Source organism: Abramis brama (assembly GCF_963993115.1).
Source record: "Abramis brama genome assembly, chromosome: 1".
NCBI classification, from domain to species: Eukaryota; Metazoa; Chordata; class Actinopteri; order Cypriniformes; family Leuciscidae; genus Abramis; species Abramis brama.
This window is the reverse complement of record NC_139963.1, coordinates 42,739,637-42,762,814: the sequence shown is the minus strand read 5'-3', so window position 1 is coordinate 42,762,814 and position 23,178 is coordinate 42,739,637. Positions and strand designations below refer to the sequence as shown.

Genomic DNA, 23,178 nt, shown 5'->3' with positions numbered 1-23,178 from the left:
AAGTTTGTTGTCAATTTTGGAGTCCTCTCTTCTGCTGACCATGGCTGCATTATTTGATCAAAAATACAGAAAAAAACAGTAATATTGTGAAATATGATTGCAATTTTAAATAACTTTAAAATTAAACTTTTAATTTTTTTTTTTTTAAATAACTTTTCAGTAAAATTATTTATAATTATTCTAATAAATCATTATAATATGCTGTTTTGCTGCTCAAGAAACAATTATTTTTTTATAAATGTTGAAAACAGTTGTGTAATATATTTATTTCATATTTAATATTTATAGAGGGTTCAAAAGCATTTATTTGAAATAGAAATCTTTATGAATTGAACATTATGAATGTCATTCCTGTCACTTTTAATTTAATGTGTCCTTATTAAATTAAAAAAGTATTAATTTATTTTAAATGTATTTTATTTATTTTCATCTTCTGACCACAAAATTTTAAGCGGTAGTGTATTTAGCCACAAAATCAGAAGGGAAAAAAAGAAAATAAATTTATTTAGCCTTTAGGATTTTTAGCTTTTTGTAAATTAGTTGTATTCACCCCCTAATTATCATCACTCTATTTTCTTTTTTTTAAAGAAGAATTTATCATTATAATGATATATTTAAATCGTACCATGTGAACTGCATAGTAGCATTTATTTGTACTGCATTTATTTTTATTCTAATTTTAATAATAAAAAAAAATAGTTTCCTTTGGAGGATTTTTTTCATTAGTACAATAATGCCAGTCTTTTAGTTTTAAATTTTAAGGGGAATTAGCATGATGATAATATCACAGTGCAAATAAACACACCTTACTGGTAAAAAAAAAAACTAATAGGCTTAATATCTTGAAATATGACCTGGATATGTTTGTGTAATTATCCTAAAATACAATATGCAAGCATGGGTAATCGATTATATGCGATTAGACTGTTTGATGCATTGCATGGTTGCATTAAAAGTTCAGATTGAAATGCCTTATCTCATCTTTCTCTTCTGCCCTTCCCCCCATCTCTCTCTCTCTCTCTCTCTCTCTCTCTCTCTCTCTCTCTCTCTCTCTCTCTCTCTCTCTCGAGTGCATGCTGGGAGTGAGTGGGCGGAGCGTGGTGAGTGTGGATGTGAGTCTGTGGCTGGTAAGAGTGCTTTTTCCAAACTTTTTCCTTTTTTCTTGTAAGTGTTTTGTTTGTATTTTTTTGTTGTTGTTTTGTTTTTGTTTTGTTTATTGTTTTTGTGAGGATAGTCTGCTTCCAGCACTTTTGCTGGGAAGCATGGCGACTCCAAACACAATGGCTTTTGAAAATTTAACTCGGCGTCATGGAGTAAAAATTGATTCAAACGCTAACGTGGAAGATGTTTGTTTGGCTGTAGGAGACGTTGTGGGTCATGAAAACATTGTGTCCGCTTCGCGAATGAATAATGCGTTTGTGCTTTTCTTTAGCACTATTGAGAAGGCGAACGAAATAGTGCAAAATGGTGTTGTAATCAAAGGTTCACTCACGCCGGTGTTTCCTCTGAGCACTCCCGCCAAGAAAATAATGATTTCAAACGTCCCTCCGTTTGTGAAAGATGAGATGATCTTGCAGGAATTGTCACGATATGGAAAGATAGTTTATCCTATCAAAAAAAATTCCGCTTGGATGTAAATCGCCTTTAGTGAAACATCTTGTTTCTTTTAGGAGACAGGTGTTTATGATTCTGAAGAATGGCGAGGATGAACTTGACCTGGTTTTTAAATTTAAAATAGAAGGCTTTGATTATGCTGTTTTCGCATCATCTGATACAACGATGAAATGTTTTTGGTTGTTCTAAAATCGGACATCTTAGTCGTAATTGCCCTGATAAAATGAACACGAACACAGAGCAGATTAATGCAGGTAAAACGGGGAGCGCTGTTGATGAATCTAGCGCGTCCGAAACTAGTGCAGCGGTGAATCCCGCGAATACACCGATCGAGCCGCTCGAGGCTGTGAACAGCACGGAGGCGCGGGCGCCGTGCTCTACTGTTGATGATGGAGGTGTTGTGGCGGAGTCTGTGGCAGCAGAGAACGCGCTGGGGTTGAGTACATTATCTTCTGTGCTTGTAGAACAAGACAGAGAAATTGTAAAGGAAGATCTGAGATTGAATGACTGTGGATTGGATATGGAAGTTGAATCAATTTTCAAAACACCAATTAAAAGAAGAAAGAGTCGAAACGATAAAACCAGTAAGCAAATCAAAATAACTGATGCTGCTGAAGATGAAGTCATAGCTTCTGAGTCTGACGATGATGATTCTGATTCTTGCGTTTCTGTTTGTTCAGAGTTTTCTGCTTGTTCTCAAAATGAAGCAGTAAATGTTTTGTACAAAGCTGAAGACATTCGTGTTTTTCTTAAGGAAACGAAAGGGTTAAAAGGCGTGCAAATTGAGGATTATTTTCCTAATAGTGCACAATTTGTGAAGGACACCAGATATTTGATAAAAGAAGGGGCTTTCGTAGATCTTGAAGTGTATCGTTTACGGAAATTTGTAAACAAGTTAAAAAAACAAAATCCTAGAGATGATAAGAATGCCATGGTTTAAATCCCTAAACTTGGTTTTTTTTACCATAATCTCTGTCTTTTCCCATCTGAGTTTCTTGTTGAACTTAAATAAAACTATGAGTCAGCTAAAAATTGGAACTCTCAATTTAAATGGAGCTAGAGATGTTTGTAAAAGGATGATGTTATATGAATATATTAATCAGAAGTCTGTTGATGTCATGTTTATTCAAGAAACGCATAGTGATCAAAGAAATGAGGTGGACTGGAAAAGAGAGTGAGGAGGTCAACTTTTTCTTAGTCACAAATCCTCTGTAAGTGGAGGTGTTGCAGTTTTATTTTCTAAAAATATGACTCCAGTATCTTTTGAATCTGTTGAAATTGAAAAAGGTCGCTTTTTAAAAGTTATTGTTAAATTTGAAAAAATTATGTTTTTTTTAAAATATCTATGCTCCTAATAGTGGAGTGGAAAGAGTTTTGTTCTTAAATTTAGTCAACACTACTTTGAAAAACCTAAATACAGATGATTTCTTAGTTTTAGGGGGAGATTTTAATTGTACCGAGAATGATAAAGTAGACCGAAATCATTTAGAACCGCATGTTGCATCTCAAAGAGTTATTAAACAACTCGTTCAAACTTTTGATCTCTGTGATATTTGGAGAAAAATGCATAAAAAATTAAGGCAATGTACATGGGTTCATTGTAAAGATAATTCATTGTCTTTGGCACGTCTTGATCGGTTTTACAGCTTTAAGCACCAGTTCAATATTTTCAAATCTTGTCAAATTAATCCTGTAGGATTTTCAGATCACAGTGCAGTTCTTTGTTCTGTATTAGTAAGTTGTGTGAAGTCAAGCAGTGCCTATTGGCATTTTAATACATCTTTACTTGATGACAACCACTTTAAAGATTCTTTTACTTTTTTGGGGGATGTTTTTAAACAACAAAAGTATTTATATTTAAGTATTTATATAGCTCTCTACAACAGTGGTGGGATTGCGGGAAAATACAAATCAAAAACTTTTGCCAGCAATACACTCTTAATTAGGCCTGTCACGATTATGAAATTTGGCTGACGATTAATTGTCTAAAAAATAATTGCGGTTATGCCGATTAATTGTCAGTTTTAGGGCTTTGACGATTAATTGTCTGTGTTAGGGCTTTGGCGATTATGCCGATTAATTGTCTGTTTTAGGGCAATACACTCTTAATGTTACAAAAGAAATAACTCGATCATTGAAGACTCTAGAGACTGAGATAGTTGATTTGTACAGTTTGTCTGCATCTACAGGCAAAAAAGAACACATTGAAGCTCTGACATCAAAGAAAACTTTATTGGCAAACCTGTTGGACATTAAGGCACAAGGAGCGCTGGTTCGCTCACGTTTCCAGAATATCACACAAATGGATGCACCTTCTAAATTTTTCTTCAGTATGGAGAAAAAAAAATAGTCAAAGCAGAATAATTCATTCCTTGGTCTCTGATACAGGACAGGAATTAACTAAAACTTCTGAGATAAGAGAAGTTGCTGTACAGTTTTATAAAAAATGATATACAGCTGATCTGATAAATGAAAAGATGACTATTAGTAGTTTTTTTGAAGGTCTGCCAAAACTTGATGAAGAGAGTAATGAAAGTTTGCAACTACCTCTGACAGAACAAGAACTGTATACAGCAATGATGGGCATGGAGAATGGGAAATCTCCCGGGATTGATGGGTTACCCATTGAATTTTATAAAACTTTCTGGCCCGTTTTAAGAGAAGATCTCTTAGTGGTGTTTGATGAAAGCCTTACTAATGGGTTTCTTCCCCTTAGTTGCAGAAGGGCAGTTATCACTTTATTGCCCAAAAAAGGTGATCTTCAGAATATAAAAAATTGGAGGCCTGTTTCTCTCCTGTGTTCAGAGTATAAAATCCTGTCTAAGACATTAGCTACAAGATTGAGTAAAATAATAGGGAAGGTGATACACTACGATCAAACATATTGTATACCAAATAGATCGATTTTTGATAATATAACTTTAATCAGAGATGTTTTAGAAGTTTCAAAGTTGTTTGGTGTAAACATTGGCCTTATTTCTCTAGACCAAGAGAAGGCATTTGATCGGGTTGAACACCTTTATTTGTGGCATACTTTACAAGCTTTTGGTTTTAATTCACGTTTTATTGATATGATTAAAACAATGTATTGTGACATTGAGAGTGTGATTAAAATTAATGGTAGTTTGTGTGCTCCTTTTAATGTACAGAGAGGGGTTCGACAAGGTTGTGCCATGTCTGGGCTATTATATGTGCTGGCTATAGAACCACTGTTGTCCATGTTACGAAATAAGTTAAAGGGTTTAACATTGCCACAGTGTAATAATGCTTTCCATTTATCTGCATATGCTGATGATGTAATTGCTTTTATAAATGATGATGATGATGTTGAAATGTTACGACAGATTGTTAATGATTTTAAGGATATTTCATCAGCAATTGTTAATTGGGGGAAAAGTGATGCTTTATTGATTGGAAAATGGGAAGGAGGAAATCCCATTCTACCAGGAGGCTTATTATGGAAAAAAGATGGGCTAAAGTATCTTGGTGTTTTCTTAGGCAATGAAGCCTTCATGCAGAAGAACTGGGAAGGAATGGCAGATAAAGTAACTGGACGTTTGAAAAAATGGAAATGGCTGCTTCCTCAGTTGTCTTTTAAAGGACGGACACTTATTATCAACAATCTTGCGGCTTCTTCCCTGTGGCATAGACTTGCATGCGTCGACCCTCCGGTTGGTCTCTTAGCAAACATTCAAACAGAAACAGTGAACTTTTTTTGGGACAATTTGCATTGGATCCCTCGAAGCGTTTTGTTTCTGGCTAAAGAAGATGGAGGCCAAGGTCTAGTGCATTTGTCAAGTAGATGTGCTGCTTATCGTCTTCAGTTCTTGCAGAAGTTAATTCTAGGATCTGAAAGACTGGTATGGAGACCAGTGGCTCAATGCATTCTACGCAGAATAAGTGGACTTGGCCTGGACAATGTGTTGTTTTTAATGGACTCTAAAAAATTAGATTTTAGAGGAGTTCCTGCTTTTTATCGAAGCCTCTTTAAAATATGGAGTCTGTTTAAGCCTCAATGGATGGAACCATTAATGTCCCTGTACTGGTTACTTGAAGAGCCCATTGTGTGTGGAGCACGTCTTGATGTATCTGGTGACGAAATACCAGGTCTTAAAGCCACACCGCGGAACTTTTGCGGGCGCTAGGGGCGCTAGACCTGTAACTTTCACGTCTAGCGCCCCTAGAGGCCACAAGCGCCGCAGCACTGTCGCAAAAGTCTGCTCCATGAGTATATCAGAGCCCATAGCTGTGTCTGAAACCGCTCACTCGTTCACTCATTCACTAATCCCTGCATAGTGAATGGCAGTTGAGTGCACTACATCAGCAAAGAGTGAACGAAAATGAGTGAGCGAATTCGGACGCTGACATAATTATCACGCGCCAGAGAGCTCGGACAATTTCGTCATAAACATTACCTACCCATCTTTAATATTTCCTTTTTTGGCTGTATGAATTGTATGTAACAATTGTATGTATGTATTTTTCACGTTTATTGCGTTATTTGATAAAAAAAAAAGATAATAAAAACACTTATCATATTTATTTACTTTTTTACATTTATATGTGAAAATAAAAGAGATCAAAACACTACACAGCACATTTGTTTATTCAAATATAGATATAACGGTATATATATAAATAAATAACCAGGCATCTGGTCTTATAAATGATTGTTTTCTATCTCGCGTGCGCCGTTGCCATGGTGACATTTTTGTTTATTTTTCATTCGCGCTCTATCGCCTTATCGTGTTGGATTGTGGGAAATAGTGTCTCAGCTAAGCTGTGTCTGAAATCGCTCCCTATCCACTATATAGTGCACTATTTAGGGTGTCGGCCATTTTGTAGTGGTGTCCGAATTCTGAGTGAACGACATCATTCCCTACATTCGTTCACTACTTTTACCCACAATCCTCTCTGAATTTGAGTGTACATCCGATGTACACTTGCTGAGACACTATTTCCCACAATCCAACACGATAAGGCGATAGAGCGCGAATGAAAAATAAACAAAAATGTCACCATGGCAACGGCGCACGCGAGATAGAAAACAATCATTTATAAGACCAGACGCCTGGTTATTTATTTATATATATACCGTTATATCTATATTTGAATAAACAAATGTGCTGTGTAGTGTTTTGATCTCTTTTATTTTCACATATAAATGTAAAAAGTAAATAAATATGATGTGTTTTTATTATCTTTTTTTTTTATCAAATAACGCAATAAACGTGAAAAATACATACATACAATTGTTACATACAATTCATACAGCCAAAAAAGGAAATATTAAAGATGGGTAGGTAATGTTTATGACGAAATTGTCCGAGCTCTCTGGCGCGTGATAATTATGTCAGCGTCCGAATTCGCTCACTCATTTTCGTTCACTCTTTGCTGATGTAGTGCACTCAACTGCCATTCACTATGCAGGGATTAGTGAATGAGTGAACGAGTGAGCGGTTTCAGACACAGCTCAAGTGTACATCGGATGTACACTCAAATTCAGAGAGGATTGTGGGTAAAAGTAGTGAACGAATGTAGGGAATGATGTCGTTCACTCAGAATTCGGACACCACTACAAAATGGCCGACACCCTAAATAGTGCACTATATAGTGGATAGGGAGCGATTTCAGACACAGCTTATGGTCACGTGATGGCCGTAAAGCGATATGTTCTCCAGGTCACATGACCTGGCCAACGACGGTCCGTCTTCTCCAAACTTACATAGGCGGTATTTCAAGAGGGCAGCCCCGCTCGGAGCATTAATAGTGTCAAACGCTGTATATTGGCCTGAGGAATCATTTAAAATAACTCGTATGCGACTATGCGTCAACTCTTTAGGTCACAAAGTCCGCGGTGTGGCTTTAAAGATTTGCTGTATAGAAGTGGATCTCTACAGTTGAAACACATTATAAATAATGCAGGTCCTGATTTTAATGATGTAGAAGCAGTTTCAGCCTTTTTAAAGGTAAAATCTGCACGATACATTAAACGGTTTTTAGATAAACTGCAGGGGGCTTTGAATGTACAAGAAAGAATTTTACTTGATGAGTACAATAAGAAATGTATATTTCCAGATTGTGAAGATTTCTTCCCAGATATAAGTATTGTACCTGATCTTTCTTCATTTAATGATATTAATCCCTTGTTGAAGAAGGAAATTGATGTGCAAATTGATTTCTTTGAAGTTAAAGGGAAAGCATTGTACAGAAGTATTGTGAAAGTGACGAATATTAAATGGTTAAATAGAAGTGATACTGTTTGGAGAGACATTTTAGAGATCACTGAAAAAACAAAACCAGTGTGGAGGATTTTGTACAAACCTCCGTTACCTAAAAGAGTTGGTGATCTTCAATGGAGGATACTCCATGGGGCTATAGCAGTTAACTCTTTTGTGGCAATGTTGAACCCAAATGTAAGTGAGGATTGTCCTTTTTGCAGTGAAAGGGAGACTGTGTTTCATTGTTTTATGTTTTGTAACAGACTTTTGTTTTTGTTTAGTCTTCTAGAGCTTCTTTTTGAATCTTTTGAGGTATGTTTTACGAAGCAGGATTTTATTCTTGGTTGTATGTATACCATTAAGAAAAAATACAAATGTCAATTGCTTAATTTTATTGTTGGTATTGCAAAATTATCCATTTATATAACTAGGAGAAACAAAATTGAACAGAAAGGAGAACAAGAACTTGTAACAGCTTTTAAAAAAATGGTAAAATCACGACTTGTAATTGAGTTTAATTTTTATAAACTAATGAGTACATTGAATATTTTTGAAATTGAGTGGTGCTGTGATAATGTGCTGTGTCCTTAGTTGATAATGAACTGGTCATCTCAGAAGTGTTGATGTAAGATTTTTTTAATTAGATTGAAAAAGATGTGATTTGTTTTTGTGAATGTTTTTTATTGTTATGATTTTTTGTAATAAAAGGATTGTCAAAATTCAAAAAAAAAAAAAATTCTCTCTCTGTCTCTCTAATTCAAATGAGCTTTATTGGCATGACTTGTACAGTATTGCCAAAGCATTGGCCATTACATAAATGGACATTACATACTAGGGGTGGGCGGTACACCGGTGTCATAGTCATCACCGGTGTGACATTGCGCCACGACATGGATTTTCTAATACCGTCAATACCGTAATAAATCAATTATGTTCCTTGAACGGCTGCATTTACATTAGGGCTGTAGTCAACCAAAGAAATGCTTAGTCGACCAAAGTCCTGTCCTGCACAACGATTTAGTCGACTAAAAAAAATAAAAATAAAAATAAAAAAAAGACGCGATGTTTTGCATTTTGATTGAACATTTATTAAACAATTGTCAGAGCATTTATAAAACAACAACGAAAAAAACGTTTTTGTTTTTGTTTTATTGACACCTGGGATCCCCCGCGAAACGGTTCTCATTCGCGCTTGAATAAGGCCGGCGACACACTGGCTGCTGGCGTGAGAGTCTCAGCTGCGTTGGGTGTCTGTTTTTATTTCGGCTCCCATGTTAAAAGGTTGGAGTTTGCACACTGCCTGCGTGAGACACGCGTCTCAGGCGCGGCTCGAGCCACGCGGAAAACGCGTGCATGCTAGAAATAGAACCGACGCCTGAGTGTTCCTGCAACAAGAGTGTTCTCTGGCTAGAGCGCAGAACAGCGGAGTTTGTATGAACCGAAGTGCATGCCTGAGCTTGTATTGCTGCTGTTGCTTTGACATTGTGGAAAATAGAATAAACAAAATGTATTAGACTTTTTACCCGTTATTATCAATCTAAATTAATCTCGTTTTTAATTTAGGCAAACTTAATTTCGTTTTTTCTTTATTTAAATTTCGTTTTTCTTTATTTAAATTTTGTTTTTTCTTTATTTAAATTTCGTTTTTCTTTATTTAAATTCCGTTTTTCTTTATTTAAATTTCATTTTTTCTGTATTTAAATTTCGTTTTTTTCTTTATTTAAATTTCGTTTTTCTTTATTTAAATTTCGTTTTTTCTTTATTTAAATTTAGTTTTTCTTTAGGCCTATTTAAATTTCGTTTTTCTTTATTTAAATTTCGTTTTTCTTTATTTAAATTTCATTTTTTCTGTATTTAAATTTCGTTTTTTTCTTTATTTAAATTTCGTTTTTCTTTATTTAAATTTCGTTTTTCTTTATTTAAATCTACCCTTTACTGTGTCAGTAATTTGTTAGTCAGAAAAATATTAGACTACCTTAAAAGTATTGCTTAATTAACAGACTGTGTGCGTTTTATATCACTAGTGCAGTGTCCGTTCTCGGAGAATATAGCCGCCCTGCTCGCGTGAGGTGCGCCGCTTCCCGCTCGCGCTGTTCTGTAGTTTACTATTAATTCTGAACGTGTCGCGTCTCGCGTGTCTGTCTATATTGCACCAAATGCGACACTGCACTCCCTTGTGAAGTCGATTGGATGAACGGTTCTCGAAATAATCAAAATGCAAACGGACAGACAGACACATAGAGATTACTACCTATATTCCTTACTGAGCGCGAAGCAGCAGTGCAGCCAGCCACAGGTGCGGTTCCCGAGTGTTCTACGTGGTGCGCTAAACTGTGGCGCTGTTACAAAATAGCCTAAATTAAAGCATTTAAAGTTGTGGATAAAACATAGGCTAATTATATTTAGAATACAGTAATATATAACTGCTTATAAAGGAATAAATATCAAGGAGTAAATCAATGAAAATTTCTTTATTGGTGAAAAAAAAGAAGTTATACCGTGATATTATACCGTCACCGTTCAAAAGATGAAAAATACCGTGATATTAATTTTAGGTCATATCGCCCACCCCTATTACATACACAAATAATCAATAAATTCAATAAATCAATCAGTAAACAAATGTATGAATACATTTATATAAACAAGAAAAAAAAAACAAAAAAAAAACACCTTTGTACATCTGTACCAACATTCAGACAAGATAGGAATGATTCTGACTTTAGTTGTGTCCACTGGCTGACTCTCGTAGTTTGTGGCAGGCTGTCACATATTTTGCTGCTGTTGTGATTGAGCTGGAGTTCTCACCCAAAATATGATTTAATTTTTCTGAATTTGGTAATGCCATAAAATTTGGTTCTAGTTGTTGGAATCTAGTGAAATAGTCTGATCTAATGCTGTGATAGTGATCACAGTGTATCAGGAAGTGTTCTTCTGTCTCCACCTCTCTCTGAGAGCACAGTGAACACAGCCTCTGCTCTCTCGGCTGCCATCTCTGCCTGTGCCGGCCTCTCTCTACAGCCAGACTGTGGTCACTCAGCCTGTACTTGGTCAGGGTCTTTCTCACTTTATGCTCTTTCACACAGCTCAGGTATTCTGCTAGTTATAGTCTCTTTTCAGGCGTAAATAGAGTTCCATCTTCTTTTGTGATTTAGTAGCATCTTTCCAATAGGTAATGTAATTTTGTTTTTGTAATTTAATAATTTGGTTGGGCCAGACAGTGCAGTGCTGGTCTGGCTGTAGTTTCAGCATCAGCTGTGAGAGTGCGCTCCGGTGCCGGTTCTGCTCCTGACACGGCAGGGCCTCAGCCTGGTATGAGCTCGGGTCACTGCGCTTCAGGTGCTGGTAGAACTTCACAGCTCTTTTTTGGATAGTGATCAGCAGGGGGTATTGTCCTAATTCAGCTCTGCACGAGTTGTTTGGTGTCGCTCTGTTTACTTTTAGGATGCTTTTACAAATTTGGGTTTGCAGAGTTTCGATTTCCTCTTTTTCCCATTTTGAGAAATCTTGTGTTTTTAGAGGTCCCCATATCTCGCTGCCATACAGAGCAATGGGTTCGATTATTGCTTTTAGGATTTTTAGCCAGGTTTGAATTGGAATTTCATGTCAAATAGTATTTTTAATCATGTAGAAGACTCTCATTGCTTTTGCTTTCAGTTCATTCACAGCCAGATTAAAGTTCCCTGTTGAACTCCGCTTTAGTCCCAGATATGTGTATTCGTGGGTGTGTTGGAGGACTTGGTTTCCTGCTCTGAAGACATATTTATTTTCCCTACACCTGGATCTATTTTGAAAAATCATTATTTTTGTTTTAGCTAAGTTAATTTTGAGAGCCCACGTTAGACTGAATGTCTCTACGACGTCGAGGAGCTGTTGTAGTCCCTCTTTTGTTTTTGACAGAATGACTAAATCATCTGCAAAGAGGAGACATCTGATCTCTGAGTCCGTCAGGGTTGGGCCGGGGGCAGTGGAGTTACTTAAGGCTTTGACTAATTCGTTTATATAGATGTTAAATAGAGTGGGGCTCAATGGGCAACCTTGTCTGACTCCTTGATTTTGGGGGAAAAATTCTGTTCGACTATTCCCTATTTTTACAGCACATGTGTTGTTTTTATACATGGTGTTTATCAGATCAAATGTTTTCCCTCCAATCCCATTTTCCAGTAGTTTTAGGAAGAGTACTTCGTGCCAGATCGAATCGAAAGCCTTCTCAAAGTCAATAAAGCAAGCGAAGACTTTAGATTTATTCTGGTAAACATGTTTATCAATGATGGTGTGGAGGGTGTAGATGTGGTCAGATGTTCTGTGTTTGGGCAGAAAACCAATCTGACTTTTGTCCAGAATTTTGTGTGTTTTAAGAAAGTTCTGCAGTCTTATATTAACAATCGAACAGAATATTTTCCCCAGGTTGCTATTAACACATATGCCTCAGTAATTGTTTGGCTCATATTTGTCTCCTTGTTTAAAGATTGGTGTAATCAGGCCTTGGTTCCAGTAGTCGGGGAAATATCCTACACTCAAAACAATATTGAATAATTTGATTATTGCGGTTTTGAATTTGTCGTTGGTGTATTTGATCATTTCGTTTAATATTCCGTCAATGCCACATGCCTTGTTGGGTTTTAAAGCATGCAGTCTCTCTGTAAGCTCATCTACAGTGATTGGGAAATCTAGGGGGTTCTGGTTGTCTTTAATTTTTTCTTTCAGGATTTCTAATTTGGTTTTTAATTCATTTCGAGCAGGATTTGTTTCAGGTGTTTTGTACAGATTTTCAAAGTGTGTCCTCCATATGTTCCCGTTTTGAATGGCCAATTCTTCCTGCTGTGGTCTATAGAGAGTGTTCCAGTTGTTCCAGAAGTTACTGGTATTTATGGACTCCTCCATTTCTTGAAATAATTGTTCTGTGTGTTTTTCCTTTTTTACTCTTAGAGTTTGTTTGTACAGTCTAAGAGCTTCATGATATTGATGGCGGAGTTCTTTATTGTCAGGATCTCTGTGTTTTTGATTTGACAGATTTCGTACTGTTGTTCGGATATGTTTGCACTCACTGTCAAACCACATTTCGTTGGTGTTTTTTGGTTTTCTTTTTGTTGATTTCTTTTTTAAATTGCACATGGATGCTGTTTGGTGGAAAATGTTGGTAATGTCACTTAGTGCCAGATTTATGCCTAATTTATTTTGTGAATATGTGTTAGTTATAAATTTGTCTAATAATAATTGGATCGTTTGGCTTTCTATTGCATTTTGATAGTTTTCTGTGCTGTTTTTTGTCCACTTGTAGGGTTGTTGCAGCTTCAGTAAATGAGAGGGCTGTCTGTGTGATTCATTGGTATGAGTTCGTCTTAAATAGAGTGTCATTGTACAGTGGTCTGACAGAGGTGTTTGAGGACTGACTGTGAATGCTCTGAGATGCACTGGGTCAATGTCTGTGATGAAATAATCGACAGTACTGTTGCCCAGGAAAGAATTAAAGGTATAACAACCAAAAGAGTCTCCCCGTATGCGACCGTTCACTATATACAGGCCCAGTGATCGACAGAGCTCAAGTAGACTTCTCCCACTTCTGTTTGTAAATTGGTCATAATTATTTCTGAGCTGGTATGAGGGCAGAGGGTGGCTGGTGTTTGTATACTTGTCTCCCTGTGTGCTGACAAAGTCTGGTTCATTTCCAGTTCTGGCGTTTAAATCGCCACACATTAACACATTCCCTTTGGTCTGGAAATGGCTAATCTCATCTTGCAGGATGGAGAAGGTTTCTTCACTGTAATAGGGAGACTTACATAATTACATTTGTTATTTCAAAACAAGACAGACATCAGTATATTGAATTGTATACATGAACAGTATATATCTCTCTCTCTCTGTCTGTCTCTCTCTCTCTCTCTCTCTCTCTCTGTCTCTCTCTCTCTCTCTCTCTCTCTCAATTCAATTCAATTCAAATGAGCTTTATTGGCATGACTGTGTAAAAATAGCACAATATTGCCAAAGCAATAGACATATACAAACATATACGTACATGTTGATACATAAAAGTGAACAATAATAATAATAAAAAATATATATATATAAAAAAATAAAAAAAATACATTTCAATATTATGCATAAATATATCACAATAAAAAAAAGAAAGAAAAAAAAAGTACAGAGAGCAGTTTAAGGGAAGAGGGTTCAGCCCTTGTCCCTCATATGATGGCAGGAAGACACATACTGCGCTGCCAGGAGAACACACTCTTCTTTCTCTCCCAGAATATAAGACAGTTTGTCTGTGAGGCTCGCTTGTTGGAACTGGGGTAAAATCTGTGCTATTAGTGTGAAATAAGTGTCTCTGATGTGTTTGTACTTGCTGCACTCGGTGAGGAAGTGCAGCTCGTCCTCTACGACTCCATCAGTGCAGTGTGAACACAGTCTGAGCTCTCTGGCTCTCCAGCTCGGCTTGTGCCGGCCCGTCTCCACACACAGACTGTGGTCACTATGCGATACCTCGTCAGGAGCTTTCTCTAACCATAGTTACTGATATTGCTCAAGTATGGGGCCAATTTATAATCCGACTTTATTTTGTGGAAGTATTTTAATTTATTTACTTGTGTGACCTTTATCTGCCAATCGTGTATGTATTCTTCTTTGGTTATGTTCCCTATTTCTTTTACTTTTGCGTGTCTGAACTGAATTGTTGGATTAAGTTGGTGTTTTTCCACTAAATGTGTCATGGGGTCGCTCTCAGGGTGTCCTGCACTGTGTCTGAGAGCGCAGTGATGGTAACTCTCTGTCTGCGCGTCTGATAGATGGAACCAGAACTTTGCGGCTCTCTTCTGGATCTCAGATAGGAGAGGGAATCTGCCTAATTCTGCCCGGCAACCCAGACTCGGAGCGTTTCTGTGAGTTCCCAGGATGTTCTTGCAGAACTCAAGGTGGAAAGTTTCCACAGGGGTTTTGTCCCAGGAATCGTAATTTAGTTTAAATTTGGGGCCCCAGATTTCACAGCCGTATAGGAGGATGGGTTTGATAATGCTGTCAAAGATTTTAGCCACAGTTTAATGGGTGGGTTAAATTTGAACAGGGGTTTTCTTATACTATAATAAGCCCTACGTGCTTTATCAGTCAGATCTTTCATTGCAGTGTCAAACTTTCCAGAAGCTGAGATTGTCAGACCCAAATAATTATAACAGGTGACATGATTAAGAATTGTTCCCCCAAGTGTAAATGTGTACTTGTCAGTAAGGCGAGGTTTCTTCTGGAAGATCATGATCTTGGACTTGTCCATGTTTATGGGTAAGACCCAGTCGCTGCTGAACTCCTCCAGAAGCGAGAGGCTTTGGTGCAGACCCTCTTCATGAGGAGACAGCAGCAGGAGATCGTCAGCGTACAGGAGGCTTTTGATTTCCCTGTCCTCGAGGGGCAGACCAGGACAAGAGGACTTTGCAAGTGTTGATGCCAGTTCATTAATATAGATATTAAATAGAGTCGGGCTGAGGCTGCAGCCTTGACGGACTCCTTTCGTTTGACTGAAATAATCAGTGCGTTTGTCGTTAATTTTGACGCCGCATTTGTTTCCATTGTAAATGTCCTTTATGATGTCATATGTCCTTCCCCCTATTCCACTTTGAATTAGTTTTAGGAAAAGTCCATTATGCCAAACCGAATCGAAGGCTTTTTTAAAGTCAATGAAGCAGCCGAATATTTTCCCTTGATTTGTTTGTTGGACGTGTTTTTGTATGAGTGTGTGGAGTGTGTAGATGTGATTTGATGTTCTCTGTTTAGGCATAAAGCCAATCTGACAGCTGTTGAGGATCTTGTGATCTTGAATGAACTGGACTAGTCTGTCGTTGATGATGGAGCAGAAGAGTTTGCCCAGGTTGCTGCTCACTGTGATGCCCCTATAGTTATTTGGGTCGTACTTCTCACCTTTTTTATGAATTGGTGTAATCAAATTTCCTTTCCAGATCTCAGGAAAGTGTCCTGATTTTAATGAAAGATTGAATAATTTCAGAATGGCCTCTTTCAGTTTGGGGCTGCTGTGTTTCAGCATCTCATTGGATATTAAATCCATGCCACAGGATTTTTTATTTTTTAAGTATTTGATCTTGTCTGTCAGTTTGTGTAATAATATGGGCTGGTCTAACTGGTTTAGCTGGTCTTTTACAGTGCGTTCCAGGGTGTATAGTTGGGAGGTCAGATGTTTTTGGGTGAGGGTTGGTTCGTTTTGTGAATATAGTTTTCCAAAATGTTCTGTCCAGATGTTTGGGTCATAGATGGGAATGTGTTTGGGTTCTTTTGATTTATCTAAATTATTCCATAATTCCCAAAAATAATTCTGATCGACTGCCTCCTCAATCTTATTAAGCTTTGCTTTCATGTGATCAGCTTTTTTCTGTATTAGGAGTGACTTGTATGTTTTGAGGGTTTGCTGATATTTGTCTCGTGTTTGTTGGTTTGCAGGGTCTCTGTGTTTTATATTTGATAATGACCGTAAATCTTTTCTTAATTTTTGGCATTCCTTATCAAACCAATCATCTTTAGCAATTTCTTTCTTACATCTGTATTTTGTTCTTTTTCTCAGGGCTTTTCTGACCACTGTAGAAAATATTTCATTTAATTGATGAGTTGCTAAATTGATCATTTTCTTCTCTTCGCTAAATGAAGTAGATAGGAATGAATCTATCATGTTCTGAACACGAGTGCTGTGGAGCTGGGCTTCATACTGGGCAGGACTGTCTTTACTCCACATAAATCTGGCGGGGAGGGGGTGCAGTTTAACCTTCTGATCTGGACAAGGCCGGAGATTCCCGGATCTGTTCAGACTGAGGACTGTGTGACTGTGGTCTGATAACGGCAGCTGTGGCATCACTGTGAAATAGTTGATGTTATTGTTGTCTATATCTGTGATGGCGTAATCTACTGTGCTGCTGCCGAGATATGAGCAGTAGGTGAAGCGACCCAGAGAATCTCCCTTAGTTCTGCCGTTAGCTATGTACAGACCCAGGCTTTTGCAGAGCTGCAGGACTTGTTTTCCGTGCCTGTTTATGGTGTTGTCATAATTCTGACGTGCCTTCGTAAAGTGTTTCCGTTGATATATATGTGAATTGTTGATATATTTGTCTCCATCTGGGGTAATGTAATCCGCTTCCTTCCCTGTTCTAGCGTTCAGATCCCCATTAACAGAACCGATCCTAGAGATTGAGAGTAAACAATCTCTGACTGTAGGGTTGAGAAGATGTCTTCATTATAGTAAGGAGACTCATATGGGGGGATATATGTGGCACACAGGTACATGTCCTCGTCTAAACACAACAGCTCTTTCTTAAGTTTTAACCAAATATGTGTTTTCCCTTTTTTCACAGGCTGAATATAATGCCACAGATGATCTTTGAACCAAACTATGATTCCCCCTCTTCCGTTTTTAATGTTAGGCTGTTTGATTGAAGGGATTCGTAGCTCTCTGTAGTTTGGAGGAGTGCAGATTTTGGAGTCTAAACGACACCATGTCTCAAGTAATATGATTATATCTGAACTATATACAATATTAACAAGATCAGGGTTAGTAATTTTCTCTCCAAAAGCAGAAGAGAACATCCCCTGAATGTTATAGCATGTTATTTTAAACAATGACATTGACAAATATTGGATTCACCAGAAAAATGTATGAGATTCATGACCTGATCAAGTTTTAAAATATAGATAATATAGAGGATATATAGAAGTATTGTGAGTCAGTCAATTTACATGTTAAATAAAAATAAAATAAAAAAATAAAATAAAATAAAAAAAGTCATTAAGAAATAATGATCATTTTTGACTAAGCATTTAAGCTAACATATTGTCACATATAATTTTCAGCATGTGTTTGATTTGGATCAGGTCCGTGGTGTCAGCTCTACCTGATCCTGCCACTACAGCGGCGTAGCTGTCTGTCTGACTGACCCTCTCCTCACGCTCAGCGTGTGTTATCTGAGGGTGTTTCAGGCCTGACTCCTTGATGGTTTTTGCGAACAGTCTCATGCCCTCTCGATGGATGTGGACACGGTCATATAGATGCTCGTGGGTGATGCGCTGATGGTTGGCTATGTGAACGTTCGGCATTGAAGCACAGATGTTAGCTATCTCCGCGTTGATTGTGTTGATGATCCTCTGAGGGACGTCTCTGCGAGGTAGAAGGGTTGAGATGATGACCTTGGCTCCAGGGTAGATCCTGCTGGCTGATTTCACCACGGTGGACAGGGCTTTAGTGACGTCCACCCTCGCACTGAGGTTGTTTGTACCCGTGTGGAGAATGATGTGAGACGGCGCACCCAACACACCCTCTCGCAGCAGTCTCAGAGCAGAGTGTGAGGTGGGACACCAGAACTTCTTCACGGATCTGCCCGGAAACAGTCGTCTGTGGTCAAGATGGTGGCCGTTGGAGTCACAGAGGATGACGATGTTGTCTTTACTCGTCTGTTCTCTGCCGGGGCTCGTGGATGGTGGTGTAGTTGGTGGATGGTATGGTGTGATGTTGCTGCTGACTTTCCTCTGAGGGGCTTGATGAGATTGTGGGGTTACAGGAGTGAAGGAGCTTGGGGATTGTGTACTGACACACTGCTGATGTTGAGCTGTGGTTGGGATGCGTTCAGGAGTGGGGGAGCTCTTTTTTGTGTGTGCTGACACAGCTGATGTTGGGATGCGTTCAGAAGTGGAGGCGCTGTGTGTTTGTGTGCTGACACACTGCTGATGTTGTTTTGTGTGAAGCTGGTTTCTGGTCTCTTCCAGCAGTCTCTCCAGAGTGTGTCCGTGTTGTTCTCTTCTATCCAGCTCCTCTCTCACCCTCTTCAGCTCCTGTCGCAGCTCCTGATTGGCCTCCTCCAGATGTTTAACAGCAGAGCAGAGCTGTTGTAGTTGTTGAATGCTGTGATGGCTGGACATATTCAGGAGTTGGTGGATGTTGTTGGTAGTTTCCTCTTTAAACAAGAAGAAGTCCTGCTCCAGCTCAGCGATGTTGTCTCTCAAGGCCTTTATCTTGGGAGGCGCAGGAGTGCTGATGTGTCTGTCTGTCAGAGGAGTTCTTGAGCCTGGGTCAGTGTTGGTGTCCGTTGTGTTGCAGAGTTCCTCCTGATCTTTCTTAATCTTCTGAACCTCCAATTTAAGGTTTTTGAAGTTCCTCTGGAATTCATTAAGGCTGGTTTCTGGTCCCTGGACCATGACTGTTCCGTTATGATAGAGATTCACAATCAGCTTTGTGTCGTTGTCTCCTTCCAGAGTGAGTTGTCTGCCTTTGCTGATGCCTCCTTTTCTTCTACATGCCATGGCAGAGCTGAGGATGGTGTGCCAGGCTGATGGGTGTTCAGTGAAGAACAGCAGGTTACACCGGACTCTGTTGTCTTCTGGGCCACTGTAGTCAGACAGCAGTATCTCTGTGTTCTCTCTCAGGATCATCTCTTTCATCTTTTTCTTATCTTTGGTAGATTTAACTTCTGCTGGATATATTATCTCCAGCTCCTCTTCATTTTTGAAAAATGCCTCTGCTTTAGGTAGGCCCATGTTGTTCTCAACTGAATTAACTGCCACGGAATGTTAGCTTGGCTAGCAGTTAGCTTGATATGTTGAGTTTCTATGCAGTTTTTAAGTGATGACAAAAAAATTAAATCGTTTTCAGAGGTCTTACCTTAAAAATCTTCTGCCTCTTTTGTTCACAGTTAAGTATCCAATCATCTAATTACAGGTTGAGTCATAAAAAACATACATTTTCTGGCAAAAATTATGTTGATATCAGGAGCTGATATTTTTGCTGCCAACTGCCATCGGAACTCTCTCTCTCTCTCTCTCTCTCTCTCTCTCTCTCTCTCTGACGCTGGCCTTCACACCCTCATCATTTCCTGATTTGCAGAGTCATCCTCTGTGCTGTTATTAGCTGAATAGGCTTGTTATGTCTGTCTCGTATCAATAGACATCCTATTTTCTCTTCTGAAACACAAACATACTGAAATGTTAACATGTGATCGCCTACATTCGCTTTAATGATGCCTATTCAGTGTTTGAAAAATTGTCTAGTGTGGTGCGCTTGGAGGAGGACAGTTGCTGTTAAATCTAAGCGGCAAGACAAGTAACGACAAGTGTTAAATATGGTGAAGTCTGTGAAACTTGCCACTGTTTCTGTCTGTGTGTAGCACCTACTGCTCTGCAGGTCCATCTGAAGAACCAGTGTTAGAAACCAGCAGCTGAAGTTTATTTTGAACTGGATACTTGATCATTTCAGTCTGATCTGAACAGTTTGAGCGGCTCATTTCAGCGCCATTTATTTTATATTACTCATTTCATATGAAATGATGGTCTTTACATGAAAGTTTTTAAAAGGACCTATTATGCTTTTTTTACATGCTCAACTTTCTTTAATGTGAGATGTTGCTGTTTAAGCATGAAAAAGGTCTGCAAAGTTAGGGCCGGTTCACACAGACTCAGTTTTTAGAAAGCTGTGTTATGCTGGAGATGCTGCAAAAGTTTCTAGACACGTTTAACGTTAACGGTTAAAGACATCAGTCTAGCGCAAGTTTACATCGAAAAAGTAGTGCAGTGGAATAGAAAAACTCATTATGTGTGAATGGTCCCTTAGAAAGCACACACTTCCTCCAGAGGGAATTTTTATCTATATCAGTAACACTGTTTCTGAACTCCCTAAAACTCCTCTATTGTAGTCTTGAGTTTCTTTCAGGGACAAACACGTCACAATATTCCTCATTTAAATAATTCCAGCCCAAGGCATACACAAGAATAAAGGGGGGTGAGGCCTGGTTGAGTTAGTTAGTAGTGTGTTGAAACTCACGGTTATAGTAAGTGGGACATTCCTGAAACACACCGAAGCAGTTGACCAATCACAACACACTGATCCAACCAACCAATCAGAGCACACTGAGCTTTTAGAAGGGAGGGGCTTCATAGAGAGAGAAACTAAATGAGCGTTACTGACAGACTGAGAAGAGAGGTGCTGCAACAATGTCTCCTTTCACACAGCAATCTTGGTAAATTACCATAACGACTTTTCCGGCAAATACACAAATATGCTGTTCACACTATAAACGATGGTCTGTCTTTTTACTGGTAAGATGCTATTCAAACAACAGTACCAAAATACCACTAAATATAGCCTATATATTTTTTTTCTTCTGAATGACGAGCATTAGAGGATGATCACACAGAACATGACTTTGCTCTTAAAAACATGAGATGCATAATCGTTACTATAGTATTGCAGTTACTATAGTACGCAATAGTACATGCAGAGTCGCAGTGCTGATGAAAGGAAAAGAGGGCGTACGACGTGGCACAATGGTCAGACGTCCGTCTAGCACATGTTTACATTTTAACAATTACAATTAAAAGCAGCAGAGCTTTATGACTGGCCCAAAGCAGGCTTCTTACGTCAGCGCGTTCAGACCTCGTACATGCTCATACCGGTAAACTTCATTATTTGTTTACACAAAGCATCATACCGGTAATTTACTGGTAATGTTACAACTATTTTTTTGTTAAAATTCAAGCTTAGATACCTTTTCTATTCCAGACCCCAAAAACAAAATCCAGACTTTGAAAGAGGGCATAATGAGTCCACTTTGAAGGCACAGCTGCACAAAAACGGAAAGACTATGACTAGTAAAATATGACTATTGTTGGTTCTGTGACAAATTGCTTGTGTTCCTTTATTGTAAATGTGTTTATACTTGTAGTTCGGTTCTAAAAACATTTAGTCCTGGTCCGATTAGTGTTCAGATTGCCATTTTTATCGCCAAACAAAAGATACCGAACTTAAAGGCATAGTGATATGTTCACAACCTGATCGTTCGTCTTTTATGACGTATTGCCTATTTTGAAAGAGAACTTCCCGAACATCCAAACCGATGCTGTGCTGCGCTTAATGCACTCGCTGCATGTGCGTAGCTACATATAATGGTATTTTGACCAGCTGAGAATTCGTGAAGAGCTTAAAAATGTGTAAAGGAATCAAAACAGCGGCAGGAATGAAGAGAAAAAACGATATGTGTGAGCACTCTGTCCTTTTTAGCGTCTAGTCTTCCTGTTTTTGGTTCGTTTACATGTCTTTGTTCATATTTCAGTCGAACCGCACCAGGGTTTGTTTGGAAGCGGACCGAGACTCTTCTTTTCAGCAGTCTCAGTCCGCTTGTTTGGTGGCACCAGGGTTCAGATGGCGGCGTTCACACTTATTCTAATTAATTTGAACTAACAGAGCAATCGCACCAGGGTTAGTTTTAATCCAAACATGCCAAGTGTGAACACACCATAAGTCGCTTTGGGTAAAAGCGTCTGCTAAATGCTGTTTTGATGCAACAAAGCCTGTAAAACTCATAAGTGAAACTCAAATAAAAATAAATGATCATGCGACCCCTTTAAGGTGATATTTCGTGGGTTGGAGACCACATTCATGACATTTAGTTTTGTAAAATGCTTGGTATTTGGGTTTGTTTGGGAGCATTTGGCCAAAGATTTAGTCCAAATCCTGTGCCCAGACATGGTGCTTTGAAACTCAGGACATGTATTTCGATTTATGGTCATTGTACATTTCTCAGCAGTGACATTTTTGTAGAAAATAACCCTTTGTGAAACTGGTCAAACTAAATGGACTGCCTGTGAATCAGACCCAGAATAAGTCACGCATTGCACCGGAAATGCACAGTTTCAAAGTCCAGGGTTGATGGTATCTAAGATCCCAACACATGATGCCTCGTGTTATATTGTTTCACTTTTTTTGTAAATGTATTATTGATTTTATCCACCCAAATATGATGAGAAATTTATCCCTTTGAAATGGCTTGATTTATGTTAATCTCTACGACTACATAATCCAGTCCATAACGCAATAGAAAAATAAAGAAAAATGTAGGCTAGATTTAGGAAGTTTAATTTATGAAGTGTGAATGAGATATTTACTGAAGCGTTTTGTCACATTAGTGCATGTGGAAGTCGAGTGTACTTGTTGTCTTTTTAGAGCCTACATCTATATGATCTTTCACCCTGTTTCACACCATGATTTCAGACTAAACCAGATGTTAAACTATCAGATGCGGCCCAGTTTCTCAGTTCCTAATTGTCACGAGAGGTGTTTTTCACAATATTGTCATTACAAAAATCTGCCATATTTAATGGAGGCAAAAAGGTAGTGCTGGTAATGTGCAGTGTTAAGTGTTCACTTCCAAGGGAACACAACAAGCGTATTGATTCAAGCCTTTAGATAAAACATCTATCAAATTAATGAATGTAACTAATGAAGTTATTGTGAAGCTCTAACTAACAAGCACACTGTAATTTGAACTCGACTGGTTTTTGAAATGCGCATACGTGTAGGTGTGCAACAAAGCTATGT

The 23,178-nt window shown here is 38.3% G+C and overlaps 3 protein-coding genes across 3 annotated transcripts in view; 1 reads left to right on the top strand and 2 right to left on the bottom strand.

Annotated features, from left to right (window-relative positions):
* Positions 1-23,178, bottom strand: part of LOC311092333 (butyrophilin subfamily 1 member A1-like) — a 147,684-nt gene that overhangs the window by 33,957 nt on the left and 90,549 nt on the right. The window lies entirely within an intron of this gene.
* LOC311097415 (exportin-6-like) overlaps positions 898-23,178 on the top strand; it is a gene marked incomplete at its 5' end in the record, with an annotated part of 42,331 nt that continues 20,050 nt past the window's right edge. Inside the window, 2 exons of the mRNA XM_084137056.1 lie at positions 898-901; positions 1,071-1,127. Of these exons, the coding sequence (XP_083993182.1) occupies positions 898-901; positions 1,071-1,127 (61 nt within the window). The remainder of the gene's footprint in view (positions 902-1,070; positions 1,128-23,178) is intronic.
* Positions 16,091-23,178, bottom strand: part of LOC311097392 (uncharacterized protein) — a gene marked incomplete at its 5' end in the record, with an annotated part of 189,722 nt that continues 182,634 nt past the window's right edge. Inside the window, one exon of the mRNA XM_084137017.1 lies at positions 16,091-17,488. The remainder of the gene's footprint in view (positions 17,489-23,178) is intronic.